This window comes from Dunckerocampus dactyliophorus, chromosome 15 (assembly GCF_027744805.1).
Source record: "Dunckerocampus dactyliophorus isolate RoL2022-P2 chromosome 15, RoL_Ddac_1.1, whole genome shotgun sequence".
NCBI lineage: Eukaryota > Metazoa > Chordata > Actinopteri > Syngnathiformes > Syngnathidae > Dunckerocampus > Dunckerocampus dactyliophorus.
The window spans coordinates 23,350,577-23,368,362 of record NC_072833.1 but is presented as its reverse complement, the minus strand read 5'-3'; the positions used below and the strand labels follow the sequence as shown (position 1 = coordinate 23,368,362).

Below are 17,786 nucleotides of genomic sequence, written 5' to 3'. Positions count from 1 at the left end.
GCCGGGGACTCTGGCTTCCTCCCACACTCTAAATTGTCCATAGGCATGAATGTGAGTGTGAATAGTTGTTTGTCTATATGTGCCCTGCCATTGGCTGGCCTCTTGCCCGAAGTCAGCTGGGATAGGCTCCAGCATACCCATGACCCTAGTGAGGATAAGAGGCATAGAAGATGGATGGATGGATGGATGTCGTGTGTTTTAGTGTACCTACATGTCAAGTGCTGCCCTCTGGTGGTAATTCTGCGTCTCTACAGCCAGGTGTTAAGTGCTTTCATGTGAAATTATTCATCTTGCAGAGCATCTGCTGAGATGAGAGGAGCATGTAAACATAGCTGCATGGATGATTATTGCGCCTTCACACCGGGGACTAAAAGACATAAAAAAGCAGGAGGACAGTTTAGTCCTGACTAAATGTCCTCCAACATGCAGCCTTGTGCTATTTATATGCAGTCTGATCTCACTGGGTGCATCACACAAAAATCCCTCCGCCCGCATTAAGATGCGACAGTGCAATCCCGCGGCATGGTGATTTATTCCATCCTCAGGTGGTCGGATTAGAGCGTCACTGAGCCTCACAGGTGTTGAAATAAGTCGCACCAAAGGCATTTCCCCAAAAGCGCAAGGTGGCTACGTCGGCTGCACAATGACACGGGGAATGTAAAGAGCTCTGGTGTGGAATTGCAGTCGGAAGCAAAGCCTGTGTTGAGTTTATTCTTGTGCGACCTGATGATCCCTCATCTTTAGGGCTTTTGACGAGATAGGAACGTCGCTGCTGCTGCTGGGATGTGCTTGGAAGAGTGACGGCACGGAGAATCATTTAGAACCTGAAAGAATGAGCAGGCAACTGATAAGAATAATATTCTTTCCTCTTAACACGAGCAACACTTCTTCCTCATTAAGCAAATACGAGTGTTTGAGTTCTGCTCCATCACATCGTGTTCCTTCTTTGGGAATCCTTCCAAGGGCGGAATGAGGTAATTATGGAAGACTTTGGACTATTTCTGGCTCACTAGATCTCCCATTTAGATGAGAGCATCTCCCTTTAAGGCCTTTTCAAGAGTGCAGCCGCCTCAGATGGTGAATTAACGTCTAATGGCATATTGTAGTCAGCTAAATGATATTAGGAATCCGTCAGGAAAGTTTTCCTTCTTCTCACTCTGCAGCGGCGACAGATATTCCAAACACACCCGCATGGAGACAACGCATCTGGAATTGATGTACTTACCACGCACGCGGCTGGCTGGACGCGCATGTTTATGCTGGACAAGAGCTTTGAAAGACTCGTTGTTTTTGTGTGTCGGCTGCTTTGCATTTCCACACTGCAAACGGCATCAGTCACAAGTTCACACCGTTCTGAATTTAAAGTACATGCAGAGATAGATAAAGCTTAGCACCCGTGACACTTCAAATGCAGCTATTTCCACCTTGTGGAGTTGTTAAAAACTAAAACAAACTCAACACTAATTGCTTTCGAGAACATACACCCGAGCCTATCGGACACTCTGTGGTTAATTGGATAGACACGTTAAGTGGCTCAAAAGTGACCTTAGATTACTCCTATCAAAGCCACTTAAAGGAAACTTTAATAGCAAAAAGCACTTTTTGTTTTAGGAATTTTGCCCATCATCCACAATCCTTATGTGAAACATGCCCACACATGTTTTTACCTTTTCTGTGCATTCTAAAGAGAGAAAAGGAGCTAGCATGTGGGAGCTGACAATGCACGTAACTGGACCCCCCCCTCCCCAAAAAACCCGCCAACAATGTTCCATTTCCATAGCTGACCTGATTATTAACCAAGCTACAGCAATATTGTTATTGTAGCAGCTAACATGAAGAAATATATTTTTCTGGCGTAGCAACACAACGTCTTGCTAGTCTCACCGTCACTCGCAACGCCTCAAGCCGCTACCGAGCGACAACGCTAGCTGCTGGACCTTTTGCTGTGTTGTGTTGTTGGGAAAAGTTAACGCTAGGTTATAAATCATACCTCACACGTGTATTGTAGAAGGTTGTGGCAATAAGCCGAATAAGCTAATAAGCTACTTTTTTTTTTTTTTTTACCTGCGGACTATGCTAAATTTACGAGCTCAACGGGGGGCACAAAAGATAGCCCCCTAGTGTTTCACTATAGCTGGATCTGCCTAGCACCGAGCAACATTATTCTCTGCCTGATAACCCGTAGCTCGTCCTCCGTATTGTCAGGCTCAAAAAGATAAGGTTCTGATCCTCATTTGTCCAAAAGTAGTCGGCGGTGGCGTATAGTAATAGCAAACTGACGCTCTTTCTACGCTGCTGTTGTTGACGGAAGTTGCGTTAGTTCCTATGGGCTATACGACATCAATGCGCCAGGAAAGAAGTTCTGGTAATGTGTAAAATGATCACAATACGGCACACTACTGTAAGTGTTACATGTTATCATGAATGTACCTGAATGCATGATCACAGCATGTATATAAAACAATCAAATGCTGTTTTTTTAGAGGGCTTTATAGTCAAAATAGGTGTGTTCCATTGCATGCATTGTTAGCTCCCTCATGCTAACTTGTTTTCTCTCTTTCAAACACACAGAAAAAGGAAAGAAATTTGTGCTCATGTTTCCACATAAGGATTGTGGAAGATGAGCAAAAATCCCCAAAAAGTGCAGTTTTCCTTTCAGCTCTAGATGAACACCATTATGCAGCACATTTTTATTTCTTATATATTTCCTTCTTTATGCTGCTGCACTTGCCACTGCGTAATATCCATAGCCTCCCTCCTGTCCTCAACCTTTTCCGCTGGAATGCTAAACAGTGAATGTCCTCTCCGGGGGAGCAGGCAGGCTGAAGCTCCTGCTGACACGTCGCTCCGGCTGACATTCCCTGTGCTTCCCCTCAAGTTTTATCTCTTCGGCTACTGAATATCTGTATATCCCAGAAGAAGAACTTGTCCCCCTGGCTGCCATCATGCTCGTCGGAATGTGCAGATAGAATTCCAAAGTGGGTCAAACAGGAATGCTCCCGGTGATGAAGGGTGTTGAGAATTAGCATGGAGTATCAAGACTGCAGCCATCATTTTGGAATTGCGTCCAGGTTGAAATGAGGTCGACCGCTGGGCCTCATCTGGCCTCCAAATTCTGATTCTCACAAGACCGAGTCAGTCATGAGCAACTTCCATTTTCCATCTTCAGCCTGGCGCAATTCATCTGACGCCGCCACGTTGTTTAATGAAGCGTTCAGGTGCACCCGGCAGATAAGTCTCATGGATTTGACTGTAAACACTGCAAGGATGCAAACGTCTTGTGGACACAAAACTTGACGAGCTTGATGTGGGTGGAAAACATTCTTATCCTGGAAGGATCCCTTTGCAAACACACAAGAGCTTTTCATAAAACATGCTGGAAGGGACGGGAAAGAACTCAGAAGACTTCTTTGGACACGTACAGACTGTCAAAGACATCTGTGGTGCCCTCTACTGTTGTCAGTGAAACTCTTGTCTCTGTCGAGTACCTGTGAGTCAGAGAAACTCGAGTTTTCGTCAAGCACCCATGAGTCAGAAAACCTTCGTCGACAAACTGTGAGTCAGAGAAACGTTCGTCTTTTGTCCTGTACCCATGAGTCAGTGAAAGCAGAGTCTTTGTGAACCCGTGAGTCAGACAAACTCGAGTATCAATGAATCAGTGAAACTGAAGTCTTTGTTGAACACCTGTGAGTCAGTGAAACTTGAGTCTTCTTCAAGTATCCAGGAGTCAGGCGTTTTCACCAAGCACCCGTGAGTGAGAGAAACTTAAATTCTCGCCGAGCACCCATGAGTCAGACAGACTCAAGTCTTTGTTGAGCACCTTTGAGTCAGTGAAAATTGATTCTTCTGCAATGGGTCTTCGTCGAATGCCAGTGAGTCTGTGTAACTCAAAGTCTCCCTTAACCGGAGAGTCAGTGAAACTTGAGTTTTCGTAGAGCACCCGTGAGCCACACAAATTCATTTTTCATGGGACACCTGTGGGTCTTACTCAAAGACTCAAGTATTTGTTGAGCACCTGTGAGCAAGTGAAAGTCAAGTCTTCTTCATGTACTCAGGAGTCAGTGCAACTACAGTCTTTGTCCTGTACTTATGAGTCTTCGCCAACCCATGAGTCAGAGAAACTCAAGTCTTCGTTGAGCACCCATGAGTCTAAGAGACTCAGGATTTTGTTGAGCATTTATGAGTCAGTGAAACTCGAGTCTTCTTCAAGTACACAGGAGTCAGAGCAACTAGAGTCTTCATCCAGCACCAGTGAGTCTGTGAAACTCAAGTCTTCCTCAACCCGTGAGTAAGTGAAGCTTGCGTTTTCGTCAAGCACCTGTGAGTGAGAGAAAGTCCGGTTTTCGTCAAGCACCCGTGAGCCAAACAAACTCAAGTTTTCGTCGAGTGCCCATAAGCCAGAGAGACTCAAGTTATTGTTGAGCACCTGTGAGTCAGTGAAAGTCTTCTTCAGGTACCCAGAAGTCAGTGCAACTAGAGTCTTCGTCGAGCAGCAGAGTCTGAGTACCTCGAGTCTTCCTCAACCCTTGAGTCAGTGAAACTCAAGTCTTGGTCAACCCGTGAGTGAAAGAAATTCCTGTTTCGTCAGGCAACTGTGAGTGAGACAAGCTCTTGTCTTCGTTGAGTACCCGTTAATCAGTAAAACTTAAGTATTCCTCAACCTGTGAGTCAAAGAAATTTGAGGTTTTGTCGTGCACCCGTTAGTCAAGGAAACTCACTCTTTTGTTGAGCACGGTGAGTGAAACTCCAGTCTTCGTCAACCGGTGTGTCAGAGAAACGTTTGCGTCGAGCACATGTGAGTCAGGAAAATTTTCCTTTGTCCAGTACCCATGACTCAGTGAAAAGAGTCTTCGTCCAGTACCCGTGAGTGAGTGCAAATCAAGTCTTTGTCACCCTGTGAGTCAGAGAAACACGAGTTTTCGTTGAGCACCTGCGAGTCAGTCAAACGCTTGTCTCCGTCGAGTACTCATGAGTCAGTTAAACTAGAATCTCTGTCGAGTACCCGCAAGTCAGTGAAACTTGACTCTTTGTCAACCTGTGAGTCAGTGAAACTCTTTGCTGAGTACCCATGAGTCACTCAAACTCAAGCCTTCGTCAACCTATGAGCAGTGAAATTCCAGTCTTTGTCGAGCACCGATGAGTCAGTGAAACTCTTGTCTTCGCCAAGAGCCCGTGAGTCGATCAAACTTGAGTTTTCGTCAAGCACCCGTGGGGCACAGAAACTCGAGTCTTGGTCGAGCACACTTGAGGCAGTGAAACTCGCAGTGAACCGTTCCATACAAATGTTAACTGTTTTCCTTTTTTAATTTAGCTAGCGGTCACAGGGGTGAGTAAGTCAATGGGTTAACAGGGTCAAGTACCCGTGAGTCCCAATTCAGTAAAAAAAAAAAAACACATGTTTTGAACAAGTCATTCATCATTAGACAAATGCTCAATGACTTACGGTATAGACAACGAGTTGCTAAGTTAAGGATGTTTTGCTTGATGGTAGCAATGTTTTTCAACCGATCTTTTTGGTTTTTTACACACATGTGCATGTCTGTCCCATAAAGGTGTGTGCCAAATTTTGCGGTGATCCGGTCAAACACTAAAGTTACAGGGGGGGTTTTGTTTTGGTAGCGCGCAGTGACTCAATCCAACTTAGGGGGTTTAACAACAGCGCCACCATGTGTTGCATGTGGGAAAAAAAGAATTAGCACAGACAACTCTTGGGGCGCATGGTCGGACACATTTTCACGCTTTTGTGTGCAGCAGTTCGGGAGTTAGCTTACATAAATATACAGACCTAATCTAATTAGGAAGACGCCATCATCAACAGTCCATCTGTGCTCACCTCTCAGTGTACAAGGTGACCTTTGAGGGTTCCACGTTGGGGTTCTCCCATTCCATCTGTGGGCAGTGCATGAAGTAACACAAAGTGTAGAGGGCCTCTGGCTCCCAGTGGACGCTGGTGTTGCTCTTCTGGTGGAGCGGGGTGCCGTTGCTGGGGTTCTTGATGTGCAGCGGCTGCAGGTGGTGCATGGCCCGCGACACCAAGTCACCTGGACAGGAAGTAGACATGACGTGATAAACAGGAAATATGGAGGATATCAGTCCAATGCCAGCCTTTTGACTTATGAGTAGTTGTCTCATTGTGTGTCTCACGGACGCTATCTTACAGTACACCATGCTCCCTTTATACACGCTCAGGTTGACTACTTGGGTCTCCAGGAAGCTGTCGTGACGACATCACCGTTTTGGACATGAGCCTCTTGGCTGGATGTGAGGAGACGAGATAAAAACAAAGACGGGAAGCAATCCAAGCCTCAGATCCTCACGGGGGAACCACGGCCATAAATAACGCTTGTTTGTTTTTTGTTTTTCGTGCGTGCGGGAGGCAGCCACCGTGCAAGCCCACCGCTAATGCATCCCTTGTGCCGTAGCCAGGCATCATGAAGCCTTGTGTTGCTTCGTTAATTGTTCTGCTTCCTTTACTTTGGTCAGCAAGTAATCTACATTTGCTCAGCAGAAAAAAAAGCTAAAGCTTCATTTGGGTCAGTCAACGCCGGAAAGTTATTCCCTTACACGGTAAAACTTCCTCCTCGGAAATAATGACTCTGAAGTGTCATCACTTTATTACCATGTGTCGCGATAGCTTCTCACTGATGAACGACTCGCTCAGAAGAGGCTGCAATTGTTTATTATTTTTTATTATTTTTAACCGCGTCTCGTATTTCAGAGGTCCTGTGCCGGTTTGTGGTTGGGGGTAAACCAGGCCGTCCTTGCGGTTTATATGGGTTAGGTTTAGGGATTAGAGGTTAGGGCAGCAGTGTTCAAAGTGTGGTCCGTGGCCCATAGCACATTTAAAAATATAACTTAACAAGAAAAACTAACAGCAAAAATAGAAAAATAACTAATTAGTAAAAAACAATAATTTAACAAGAATAAAGTCAAAATATATAAGAGAAAAAGTCATAATTTTTCCAAAAATAACATTGTATTATTATGAAATAACATCATTCTAGTAGCTTAAGGTGGAAATATTACAGAAAAAAGACATTTTTTGTAAGTCGTAATATTATGAGACGCAAACAAAACAAAATAAAGTTGCAATTTTGGGAAAATTAGGTTGAAGAAATTATGAGAAGAAATTCTACAAGAAGAAAGCTTAAATAGGTGCAAAACAAAAAAACAACAGCAAAAATGGGAAAAACATCTGTAATTTCTACGAGAATAAAATTAAAATATGAAGAGAAAAAAGTCATATAAAGAAAATGTACGGAGATTATTTAAGAAGAAAGCTGAAATATTTGGAACATTAAAAAACAACAGCAAAAATGGGAAATAGAGAGCAAAGAGCGAAGTTGATTCTAATAAAAGGCTTTTTCATCTAGAAATAATGAAATATGTATAAAACATACATAACTTCTTAACATATTGCTTTACAAAATATCAAAGAGGCAAAGTTGCATCCTATCATTTTTCACTATGTGGGCACCTGCTGGGAAAAGTTTGGACACCCTTGGTTTAGGTGTGAGGGTTGGGGTTAGGGTTACGGGTTAGCTAACCAGAGGATGTACAACCTCCTGCCCTTCACCCATTTACCTTCCATGCACAAGGCAGATGCACCGGTAGAAGATGGAAGGATGGATGGATAGACAATAAATAGTACAATAATACTATTATTTAATTATTTTTAGTAATAATACAAAAGTTAACATTTTTTTTAAAACAATAAAATAATTGAAATATGTAAAGGTATTGCCATAAAAAATATTTTTTTAAATAATAAAAAGTTCAATTATAAAATAAAGCATTTTAAAAAAACTAAATAAAATAATAAAAATATGTAAATGTATAGCCATAAAAATATCTAAAATAATAATACTAAAATAATAAATGCAATTTAAAACGTAAATGTATATCCATTTTGGAAATAACATGTTTTTTGTATCTATTAATAACATACAATTCATGTATTTGACTCTGACGTCACCTTGGGGCAGAAATAACAGGAGGGCTGCTGTTATATAAACATATACTGATCCATCAATTTCCCATCCACCCTCTTGTGGGAATTGAGCACATAGGCGGGATGGAAGAGTCCTCTGACTCGGTGTCACGGCCTGAGGACGTTTAATCACAGCTTGCTAATATGGGCGACTCAGAGACACGCCTTGGGGCCACATTAGCCATTCCTTGGCGACTATTAATCACGCTCCATTACGGGTCATCATCATCATCATCCTTATCGTCGTCATTGTGAGGCTAGCAGGTGCAGAAATTCATCACACAGATAGTCTCGATATGAAGCTAGGCACGTCATCACCTGCGGTGCGTCTTTTCATGCTCTCTTCCAGCAACCAGGTGGGACCACAGGGTGACTGAGCGAACATATGGGCCAGTCCACCTCCAAGGGACGAGCTGGAGTCCAGCCAAACGGCAATCAAACTAACTGCACTCCTTTCGTTAGCTTTTTTAACTGTACTGCCCTCTAGTGGAGAAACAGTGAATGGATGTGAAAGTTAAGATGCGTGCAGTTTTAACTCATTCAATACCAGAGACGTAGTTATACGTTCTTATAAACCTGAATGCCCGATCGCAACAACGCATTCATACATCTTTTATGTTTTTTTTTGTGTGAGAGACAAAAGGAGGTGATGATGATGCAACTCCTCACCAATGGATTAGGCTTGAGAGCAGTTTTAATGCCATAAAAACGGCCACTAGGTGGCAGACGTACATCATGAGAGGAAGGAGAAACACACATGACAGGAAGAGGGATTGAATGGGATTGAATGAGTTAATTAGGGATCCAATATTATCAGCCAACATTGGCATAAAAATGAGGTATTGGTTCGTATCATTTTTTCTGCCAATAACGGTATTGTTGTGTGATATCACGCTCAAACATATTTTTTGTGTTCACAAATGATTTAAAGTAGACTGAAAATCATACGTGTGTACTTAGTCAGTCAGCGGCTGACACAGCAGCTACAACATCCAAGCTAGACATAATTAGTGTTCGGATTAAACACTGTTGTCTGTCACAGCCTGGTATCATATCATTATAATTGCACATTACTTACAGACACAATCTCCAAGGCAGACGTGTATTCAAAAGTATTCCTCTTACAAAAAGCATCCGGTACGCTCTGTATCATTCAATTTGTGTGCCTAACTGCGTCACTGGCTCAACTCAATGGATTATTGTGGCCACTAGGTGTCGCCAAAAAAACCAAACACCACCCCACTTTAAAGGTAGAACATAATAAATTTTGATACATAAGTTGCACCTGATTTTAAGTTGTAGGACCAGCCAAACTATAAAAAAATATACTCCGGAATATACGGTAGTTGGAGGGAAGAGCTGCTGCTGATATCGGTATTGGTAAAAAGCCAATATCGAGCATCTGCCCTCTAGCTTTAATGCAGGGGTCGCCAACCCGTCGCGAGCTACTAGCTGATCCTTTGACTTTGCCAGTCGGTCACAACAACATTTTTTATTTATTTATTTATTTTTTGTTGTTGTTGTTTTGTTTTTTACCCCTGTCCTGTCCAGCCTTTAAAGCAGATAGAATTGTAGATCTAAATGCCCTCAAGTGCTCAACAGATTTACTCTGCCAGGGAGAAGTGTGATATACACTTCCCCTGTTATACAGAATTTATTTGATTTTGATGCTTGTTATTAAGCAAATGTGGAGCGACCGGACCGGAGCAGGAGGGGACAGAGAAGAAGAGAAAAGAAAAGGGGGGGCGCGGTGCGGGGATGAGAGGGGGACAAAAAAAAAAGAGCGACAAGAGACAAGGACAGCAGCAGCAACAACAACAATTGTGACAACAAGAACAGAACAACAGAAACATACAGAACGACATCAGCAAATAAATGTCTGTGACAACTATAAAGACGAACAAGGACATAAGGACAAAGGACAAAATAATATCAACAACCACAATGACAATACTGCATTGAAACGGTCACACATAATAACAGTCATGAAATGATGAACTATGATCGTGATCACAATGACAATACTGCATTGAAACAGTCACACATAATTGTAGTAATGAAATGATTATCCATGATAGTGAACAGAATGATAATTACTGTAATGCACATCATTGTAAAAAAGACTATAATCATACTGCTGATATCACCGTCGCTGTAATAAAACCAACAACATAATAACACCCTGGTTAACTCAGTGAGTAATGTGGGGAAGTACGTATGTACTGTGAGTGTGCATATGTACAGGTATCTCTGTATGTGGGGAAGACTTCATATATATATAAAAGGTGCAAGAATGTGTGGGCGTGTAATTGCCACTGAGAATGCATGAAAGGAAAGGGGCCGCCCTCCACCTCCCAGAGAGCCCCGCCCCAAATAGCCAGGCCGAGACCCCGCCGCCAGAAGGCCACCAGGCCCACAGGGGCAGGCAGCATAAAGATCAGTGCCCCAAGAGCCAGCCCAGAGAGCCCCCCCCAGGAAGAACAGCACGGGGCCGCAGAGAGGTAATCCCAGCCAAAGACAAGGCGCCGGCGGGCCAGAGGACAGCCAACCCCTGAGACCAGCGAGAGATCACACCCCACAAAGGAAGACGAGCACTGGGGGCCACAAACTGGCAGGCCCAGAGACGCCCCCACAACCGGAAAGAAGCCCGCCCACGCCGGAAGCGCCAATCCCCCCCCACCGACACCCCCACCCCCAGGGAGCGGAGCCCGGCCAGCCCCAGGCCAACCCCCGCCCGACCCCCGACACAGGGCCCAGGTATGCAGGAGGCACATACTCCACCCACCCGGCGGAGGCACGGGCGGCAGAGATGTATCACCCAGCACCCGGCCCCACGGAGCAAACCCCTGTATGCCCCCCCCCCCCCCCCCCCCCCAAATAACAACTAAAATAAATACATAAATAAAAGTACACACACGCACGCACATACATACACACTCCTACGCACCCACGCGCGCACACACGCACGCGCACACACACAGTTGTCGAATGCCCGACACCCGGAAGCCTCGCAACAACATTTTGAAAAAAATGTACTATCATATCTGTGCCTTCACCTCCTGGAGAGCGACCGACAGGCACGCATTCCGTCCACTGAACACGCCCGTACGCCTCGCTGCTATCCAGGCAGCAACCCGCGAGCCCCAGCAAGAAGCCCAGTCCCCAAAACCAGGCCGGAGGTACACTAGTACACCGACTCGCCTCGTACACCGACTCGCCTCGTACACCGACTCGCAACCCCCGTGCTAGCAAAAAGGTCGAGCAAGAGAGGGAGTGACAGTGCGCAGCAGTGATGTGCCTGCACACACAACAATAATTATTGCAAGTTAATCGGGCTTAAAGTTTGCCTTTTCTACCTCAAAGTTAAGGCACAAATATAACTCCATAGATGTGCACCTCCAAAAAAATCATTGAGCCGCGACAACGCCGCTCATTAAAGGCTGACTATTGTAGTGCGTTGACCAGCCTCTCTCTCTTCAATCTGCATCGCACATCCACTACACTGAGCCAACAAGACAAATAGTTATGGTTTGCTCATGAAGCTCAACCCTGACCAAGAACCGCAAAAGTAGGGGTGCCAAAAGTGCGGCTCTGGGGCCATCTGCGGCCTGTGGCTCATTTGTCATTATATCACTGCGGGAAAAAAACACAAAATGATAAAAAAAAAGGCACAATGTAAAAAAGCTGAAATGTTGAAACCAACAAGCAATATTAACAAATAGCATATATTGTTTATATATCATTTTGTGTTTGGAGGGTCTTGATCTTGTGCAGGTTGACCAGGGATCTTGGTCTCAAAAAGGTTGGTGACCACTGCTTTAATGGATCACCAGGCCCAATAATAATAATAATCAACAACCAATAATAAACAAAAGACAAAAGATGCCCTCATGCCATCCTCGCCTGCGTCTATCTGGAGTGAAAGATCCTTCCCACTCGAAGCACTTTCAGGCTCTTTAAAGCTCCGTGTAGTTATTTATTTTTGTTCACTGCGGCGTTTAATGAACGCCTTCTCGGTGTGCGCTCTTGATTAGCCAGCATGTCAAACGAGTGGTAAAACACCCGAAATAGCGGAAACAATACAGCTGGGAATGACGAACCCTGCTGCGCGAGATGCGCTGAAAGTCGATATTTGCACGGCTGCGTGCTACAAATTGTCCTGTGCAGAAAAACAACACAGGAGTGTGATTTCATGCAGGATTTCTTCTCAAAATGGAAGGTTTATGCGCTTCCTGGAAGACAGCAACAGCAGTGTGTGGCTCCGCCCACTCCGGGGCACTGCCAAAGCCTGTCCTTCATGAATAACTTGTAATGTTGAAAAGTTTGAGCAACTTCTTCATTCTCTCGTGTCAGCCAGAGGTGAAAGTGCAGGAACAAGGACATTCAAGTGCGAGGGTGCCGAGCAGTGGTGTTTGACGTTTGTGGGGAAACGAGGACAATCTTGTTTGGGCTTAATGGACTCATCGTTTCAAGTGAAGCCTTGGCGAGCGCGCACCGCTTAGATCCTCGCCGCCTGTCGTCGTCCTTGTGCTCGTTCGTGTTTTCTTGGAATGACGCGGCCGCCTTCGGAGGAGCTGCCAAAATGATGCTGGAGGACGCGCAAGAGCCAAGAACACCAACAGCAATAAATTCTGTCCGATGAGGGACACTTCATTAGGTACACGATACAACAAAAATCTGCATTTCTAAAGATAATAGTGAAATCAATGTTACGGGATTTAACTGTGCATGTGTCCAACTTTATTATTTCAATACAATTTTAGGGAATTATTAACACAAATGTTATATTATGATATTATACAATAGCATGTTCATTGGCCCTTAATTTGTTTTTCAGTATATTTCTAGCATGTACACTATAATGTCAACTGTATCTATAGCCATCTGTATTATAGCATTCTTCATTGAACCTTGCAAGCCATAATATGTCCATACCATGTCAATCATCGGTACATGACGTCTAATCAAGGTGTATATTTATTTATTGCACTTCTTATTCCGTAAAAGGTTGAATCGAAGCAACTGGACCCTTCTGGACCCCCATTAATCCAAATTTTAGGTGTGGAGTTCCCCTCTTTATATGTCGATGGTGGGTGTGTCACCTGGGGATGGTCGTGGTCGGTGTGGCCCGTGAACGACCCTCTTGGGGGGGGGTGTACGGCTAAAGTGGCTCCACAAACCCAGGCTTTGTGTTCAAGATGCAACTCGACAAAACCTAACATCCGCAATCAGACTTAATTGGTCCCGCGACGGTGGTTAGCAGCTTACTTTGTCAAGCTTCCACTTTGTGCTAAGTGCGCCTTCACATCAAAGGGGACGTATGACGTCATATTATTCGACTTCCGCTGAAAAGTGAAGTGCTACCACCCAGCGTATTTTACAAAAAATGAGTACGTAATTATTATGGAGCGTTATGAGGAGTTCCCAAATGATTAAGACTGCTAAAAGCAACGCTGTCGCCGCCAATGCAGCGAGGGAGGACTGCTGGAATGCCAGCATGCAGCGTGTGAATGCGCAAGTCAACACACATTATTCTAAAAACTATACCCTACTAGTCTTTTCATTCACCAACGCTCAATACTGCACATTTTCGACATAGTAACACTTACCCGTTTAAAAATGAAATACATTGGAGCAACAACCTTCGTTTTTGATGTTATAGTTTAATTAAATATTTTTTTAATCTGCTGTATCTCGTTGTGGCCACCAGATGGCAGTGTTTTGCGTGTGAAGTGTTTTGTGGCGACTTTTCAATTTTTTTTCCTTCTCTACAATAAAACAAGTGTTTCAATGCAGTTGATTGATGCCTCAGAGTGTTTATGCCTCCAGAAAACATTGTAATATAAGAAGACTAACGGGCTGAGTACTCACGCAAGGACTCCTGTGACATTTACGTCATTAATTCATTAATGCTATTAATATTTCATATTGCAATTTATTTCTGGTGCTCGCGTGAGCATATCTAGCGTATTCTCTCGACTGAAAATCTATCTCACTTATAGATGGATAATATCATCAGGGAATCCTCTTTTTAATTTTAATTTTTCCATGTCCCCTCGGGAACCTCATAGGTTCTAAATAAACGGTGACGCCATGAAGTATAACTGTAATTTTTGCAAATTTACAGTTCGCTTTAAAAAATTGAACAATGTCGAACATAATTACAAACAATACTATATAACATACGTAAGCACAGTTGATAAATCATGTCAGGGACCCTTCCAATAATGCCTTGCACACTGCGTGTTCCATGTTCCATATTATACTGTATTATCATTCAGAGTAGCGATGCAATAGTTCACAGTCCCATTGGCTTCTGGCTGCCCTGTTCTTGCGAGACAGCTTTTCCCCAAACGAGAAACCTCGTCACGTTTTAACCCCTGGTTGTAACACCAAACACCGTAGCACAAATTGTCGTAACAAGAAATGTAACAAAATGTCGTAGCACAAAATGACAATTGACAATTCTTTTTCAAAAACCAGCGCCAAATGTGTCTTAGTAGAGACTTTTACAGACATGAAAGCATGTATCACTGTGGCCACTTCCCCCATCAAAAAGCACTCAGGCGGCTCAGTCTTGAAATAAAAAAAAAGGACCAAAATAAGCTTTTTTTTTTTTTTTTTTTTTTTTACACACTTTTGTCTCCCACGCGTTATCCCTCTCTCCTGCAACGTCCGTTCCAATTACATTCCCATGCCTGCCAGGTATTGTTGTGTTCTGCTGGAGCTGCTCTGCTGCCGTCTATCTGCTTTCTATTGCAGTGCACTGCCTGTCCTGCCGGGGCGGAGCCACCTGAGCATACCTGAAGGCAATCATCAGGCCTTCATAATCCATGCTGAGAGACTCACCTGTTGCCAGATTGTTACCTTGTCCTCGCTCATGCTCAACCACTGCTTCGTGCTGTGCTTCCGTGTGTGTAGCTACTTTATGGACACTTGCTTTTCAGGCATTTTGCGGGAGTACTAGTTCTGCTTGGCTTACTCCAGCAGCTCCTCTTGTGATCTCACGTTTGGTTAGCCTTTTGTATTTTTCCTCTGTTAGCATTTTTGTTAGCTTCTGTTCTTTTCCCAGCAGCGCTTTGAGTGATCTTGTTTGTGTCGCTTCGCCCGGTAGTTTACTTTGTACTTTGTTTTTTTTATTTAAAATTTCCGGTCTTTAAGCCGCACCCACTACGTTTAGAGGAAAAAACAGATATGTTCTTATTTAAGCCACAATATGCCTCATAAAGTGGCATATTGTGGCGCTACCAGTCAGCTCTTTATTTGACAGGAGCCATTCATGAGCGATGAAAAAACTCATTCATTACTCAGTATAACAGTCTGACTCACGGTGTCATCTTACAAACAATATTAAACGTATCACACAGCAACTACACTCCACTGTTATACCTCTGAAATAAAGAAACATGTAAAATGGGATATTTAGTGCACAGAAAGACGTTACAGAGAAAGATTGTATTCAACCTTTCATACAACACAACACATCATGAACAGGGTGAAACCAAGCTGTCTCACGACGGTCTAATCAAAGCTCACGTTCCCTATTAGTGGGTGAACAATCCAACGCTTGGTGAATCCGTGTCAGAATTGAACAGCGTCCTAATTCCGTGAAAGCGTTTCCTTCAACGGCAGTAGTCCTACGAGAGGCAGCCGTGTTTCCTTGTCCATCTTCTATGCCGCTTATCCTCAAATCCACTGCCTTGACGTGAAAGCGGCATCGCATCCATTTCTTTCTGTGTTTCGTATGACGGAAGAGCTTCCAACTGTGACTGTGCACAACGTGTCTACATTTCGGTACAGTAGGTGGCGGTATGCACCTAAACGTTGGTTGCGACCCGCCATAAGGAAGAAGAACGTCAGCGGACGGTTTACATAGGGTCACTTGTGAAATTGCTGGATATTACCCATTATTTCCGCTGGATCCTCTGGACTTCATAGGAACCACGGTACAGTGGCACCTTTGTGGCCGCCTTCGAGTCATCATAGGGCGTGGACTCTCCTGGATCCAGGTACGTCTCCGCTTTTACATGCTACATTTCCTTGTGTTTTCATTCATCATAACAGGCTTTGCAATCTTGGCGGTACATTTACGGTGTTTATTGAATCATTCCAAATCCAACAACCTTTTACATTTGGTGATAGTATGAACTGTGATTGATATTGCTCACTCAAGCGTGTGCAACGACAGCGACAGCAGGCTTCTTTGCATGTTTTGGTTGTTTCCTGAACTTTTGTTTTGCCCATATGATGGACTATCTTAGTAATAGCGTAATATATAATAGCGAATTACATATTTAAACAATTAGTAGTGCTTGGGATGTCACCAGATTAGAACATGACCACACCAAGCACCACGGGAAATGTAGTTTTTAGCCACATATTAGCTGCAGGGTTCAAAGTTTGAGAAAACAGTAGCGGCTCATACACCGGAATTTACTGTATTCTTCCACGCCGTTACAACTTTTTACATGTATGCCCCGGTTGTGTCGTCTCTGCATTGGGGTCCAATTATCAGGTACGCTGTTCCTAATAATTATGTAAGAGACAATTACGCAACAAAGACGATGATGTCATCTCCCCCCCAAAACCTCACCACAAATAGATTGTAGTCCTACATGAAACACTGGACATTGTGCAAGCAAACCAAAATCTGATTTATTTTGGATGTGTCTATTTCTAGCAGGCCTCTCACGTGCAGCATTTAAGAGGTTAGGGGGCAGCGTCCTTAAAGGGCCAGCAACGAGATGGAGAAAAGTGAAGAGGTGAACGACATGTGGGATTCCATCTTCTCAGCCCTCACATTTATCAGTAAGGTTCCAAAAGTGCACATCAGAACAAAAACTGCATCCCCGTATTACTTTTAATGCCTTTTTAACACTTTTACGTCTTTTGCTATCTCCAATGTGTCACACGAGTGCAAAAGAAGGTCAGACTTTGCTGGATGAAGACAAATGACGCACGGCGGAGTTAAAAAATAGATGGCCTGGAGATGAAATGTGACACATCCCAGAGAATCTCTGCCAGTGAGCGGCTATTCCATTAAAAGACATTCCAATCCCCGCGGAACATTACAACATATGGATCATGGAACACACCGCGGGAGCTTGATTGACTGCTTTAAGAGCTCTCACAGGACCAAGAAAGTGTGGCGAATCAGTTATTCATAAGAAGAAGACATGCACTCGGGCTACACATGCGCAGCCAGTCACTTCATATTTGGGATATTTGTCGTTTTGTGCCTGCAAAAGCCTCGCGGGCACTGACCTTGGACTCAAAGGTTCCACATCAGCAGGTGTTAGAACAGCTGTACCAGAACACATCCTGCCTGCTGGCTGGTGGCGGGTGTTGTTGGGGTGGGGAGGACGTGGAGCAACAGATGAAGCCAAAACAAAAAAACCCCTAATCTGAAATAGCCGTCAGCTGAAGCGTACATGAATTCAATTAAAATGGAATTAGAAGTTAATTGATGAATTTAGAAGTGTCATATGTAGAACCACCACATTAAAATGTTATTATAAACACGTCTTTTTAAATCTGCTTTTTCCGAATACATTTTAGTGCAGGAAAAAATAGCGAAATAACAAGCTATTGCATTTTATTCAAATGCACAATATTGACATTTGTATATGTGCATATATATAAAATATATTTATGTTAATATTATTATTATTATTAATATTTGTATGTGCATTATTTTAATGTTTAATATTACTGCAATAAATAAAAATAAACAAATAAATTAATATATATATATGTATAATAAATTTATAATAAATAGAAAACATTTGTACAAATA

General features: G+C 43.5%; 1 protein-coding gene across 3 annotated transcripts in view; it reads right to left on the bottom strand.

The window, feature by feature from the left end:
* The window catches only part of LOC129194622 (ankyrin repeat and BTB/POZ domain-containing protein 3-A), a 122,210-nt gene that overhangs the window by 28,957 nt on the left and 75,467 nt on the right, over positions 1-17,786 (bottom strand). For all 3 annotated transcript variants that reach the window (XM_054799817.1, XM_054799818.1, XM_054799819.1), the window contains exon 4: positions 5,834-6,041. In XM_054799817.1, the coding sequence (XP_054655792.1) occupies positions 5,834-6,041 (208 nt within the window). The remainder of the gene's footprint in view (positions 1-5,833; positions 6,042-17,786) is intronic.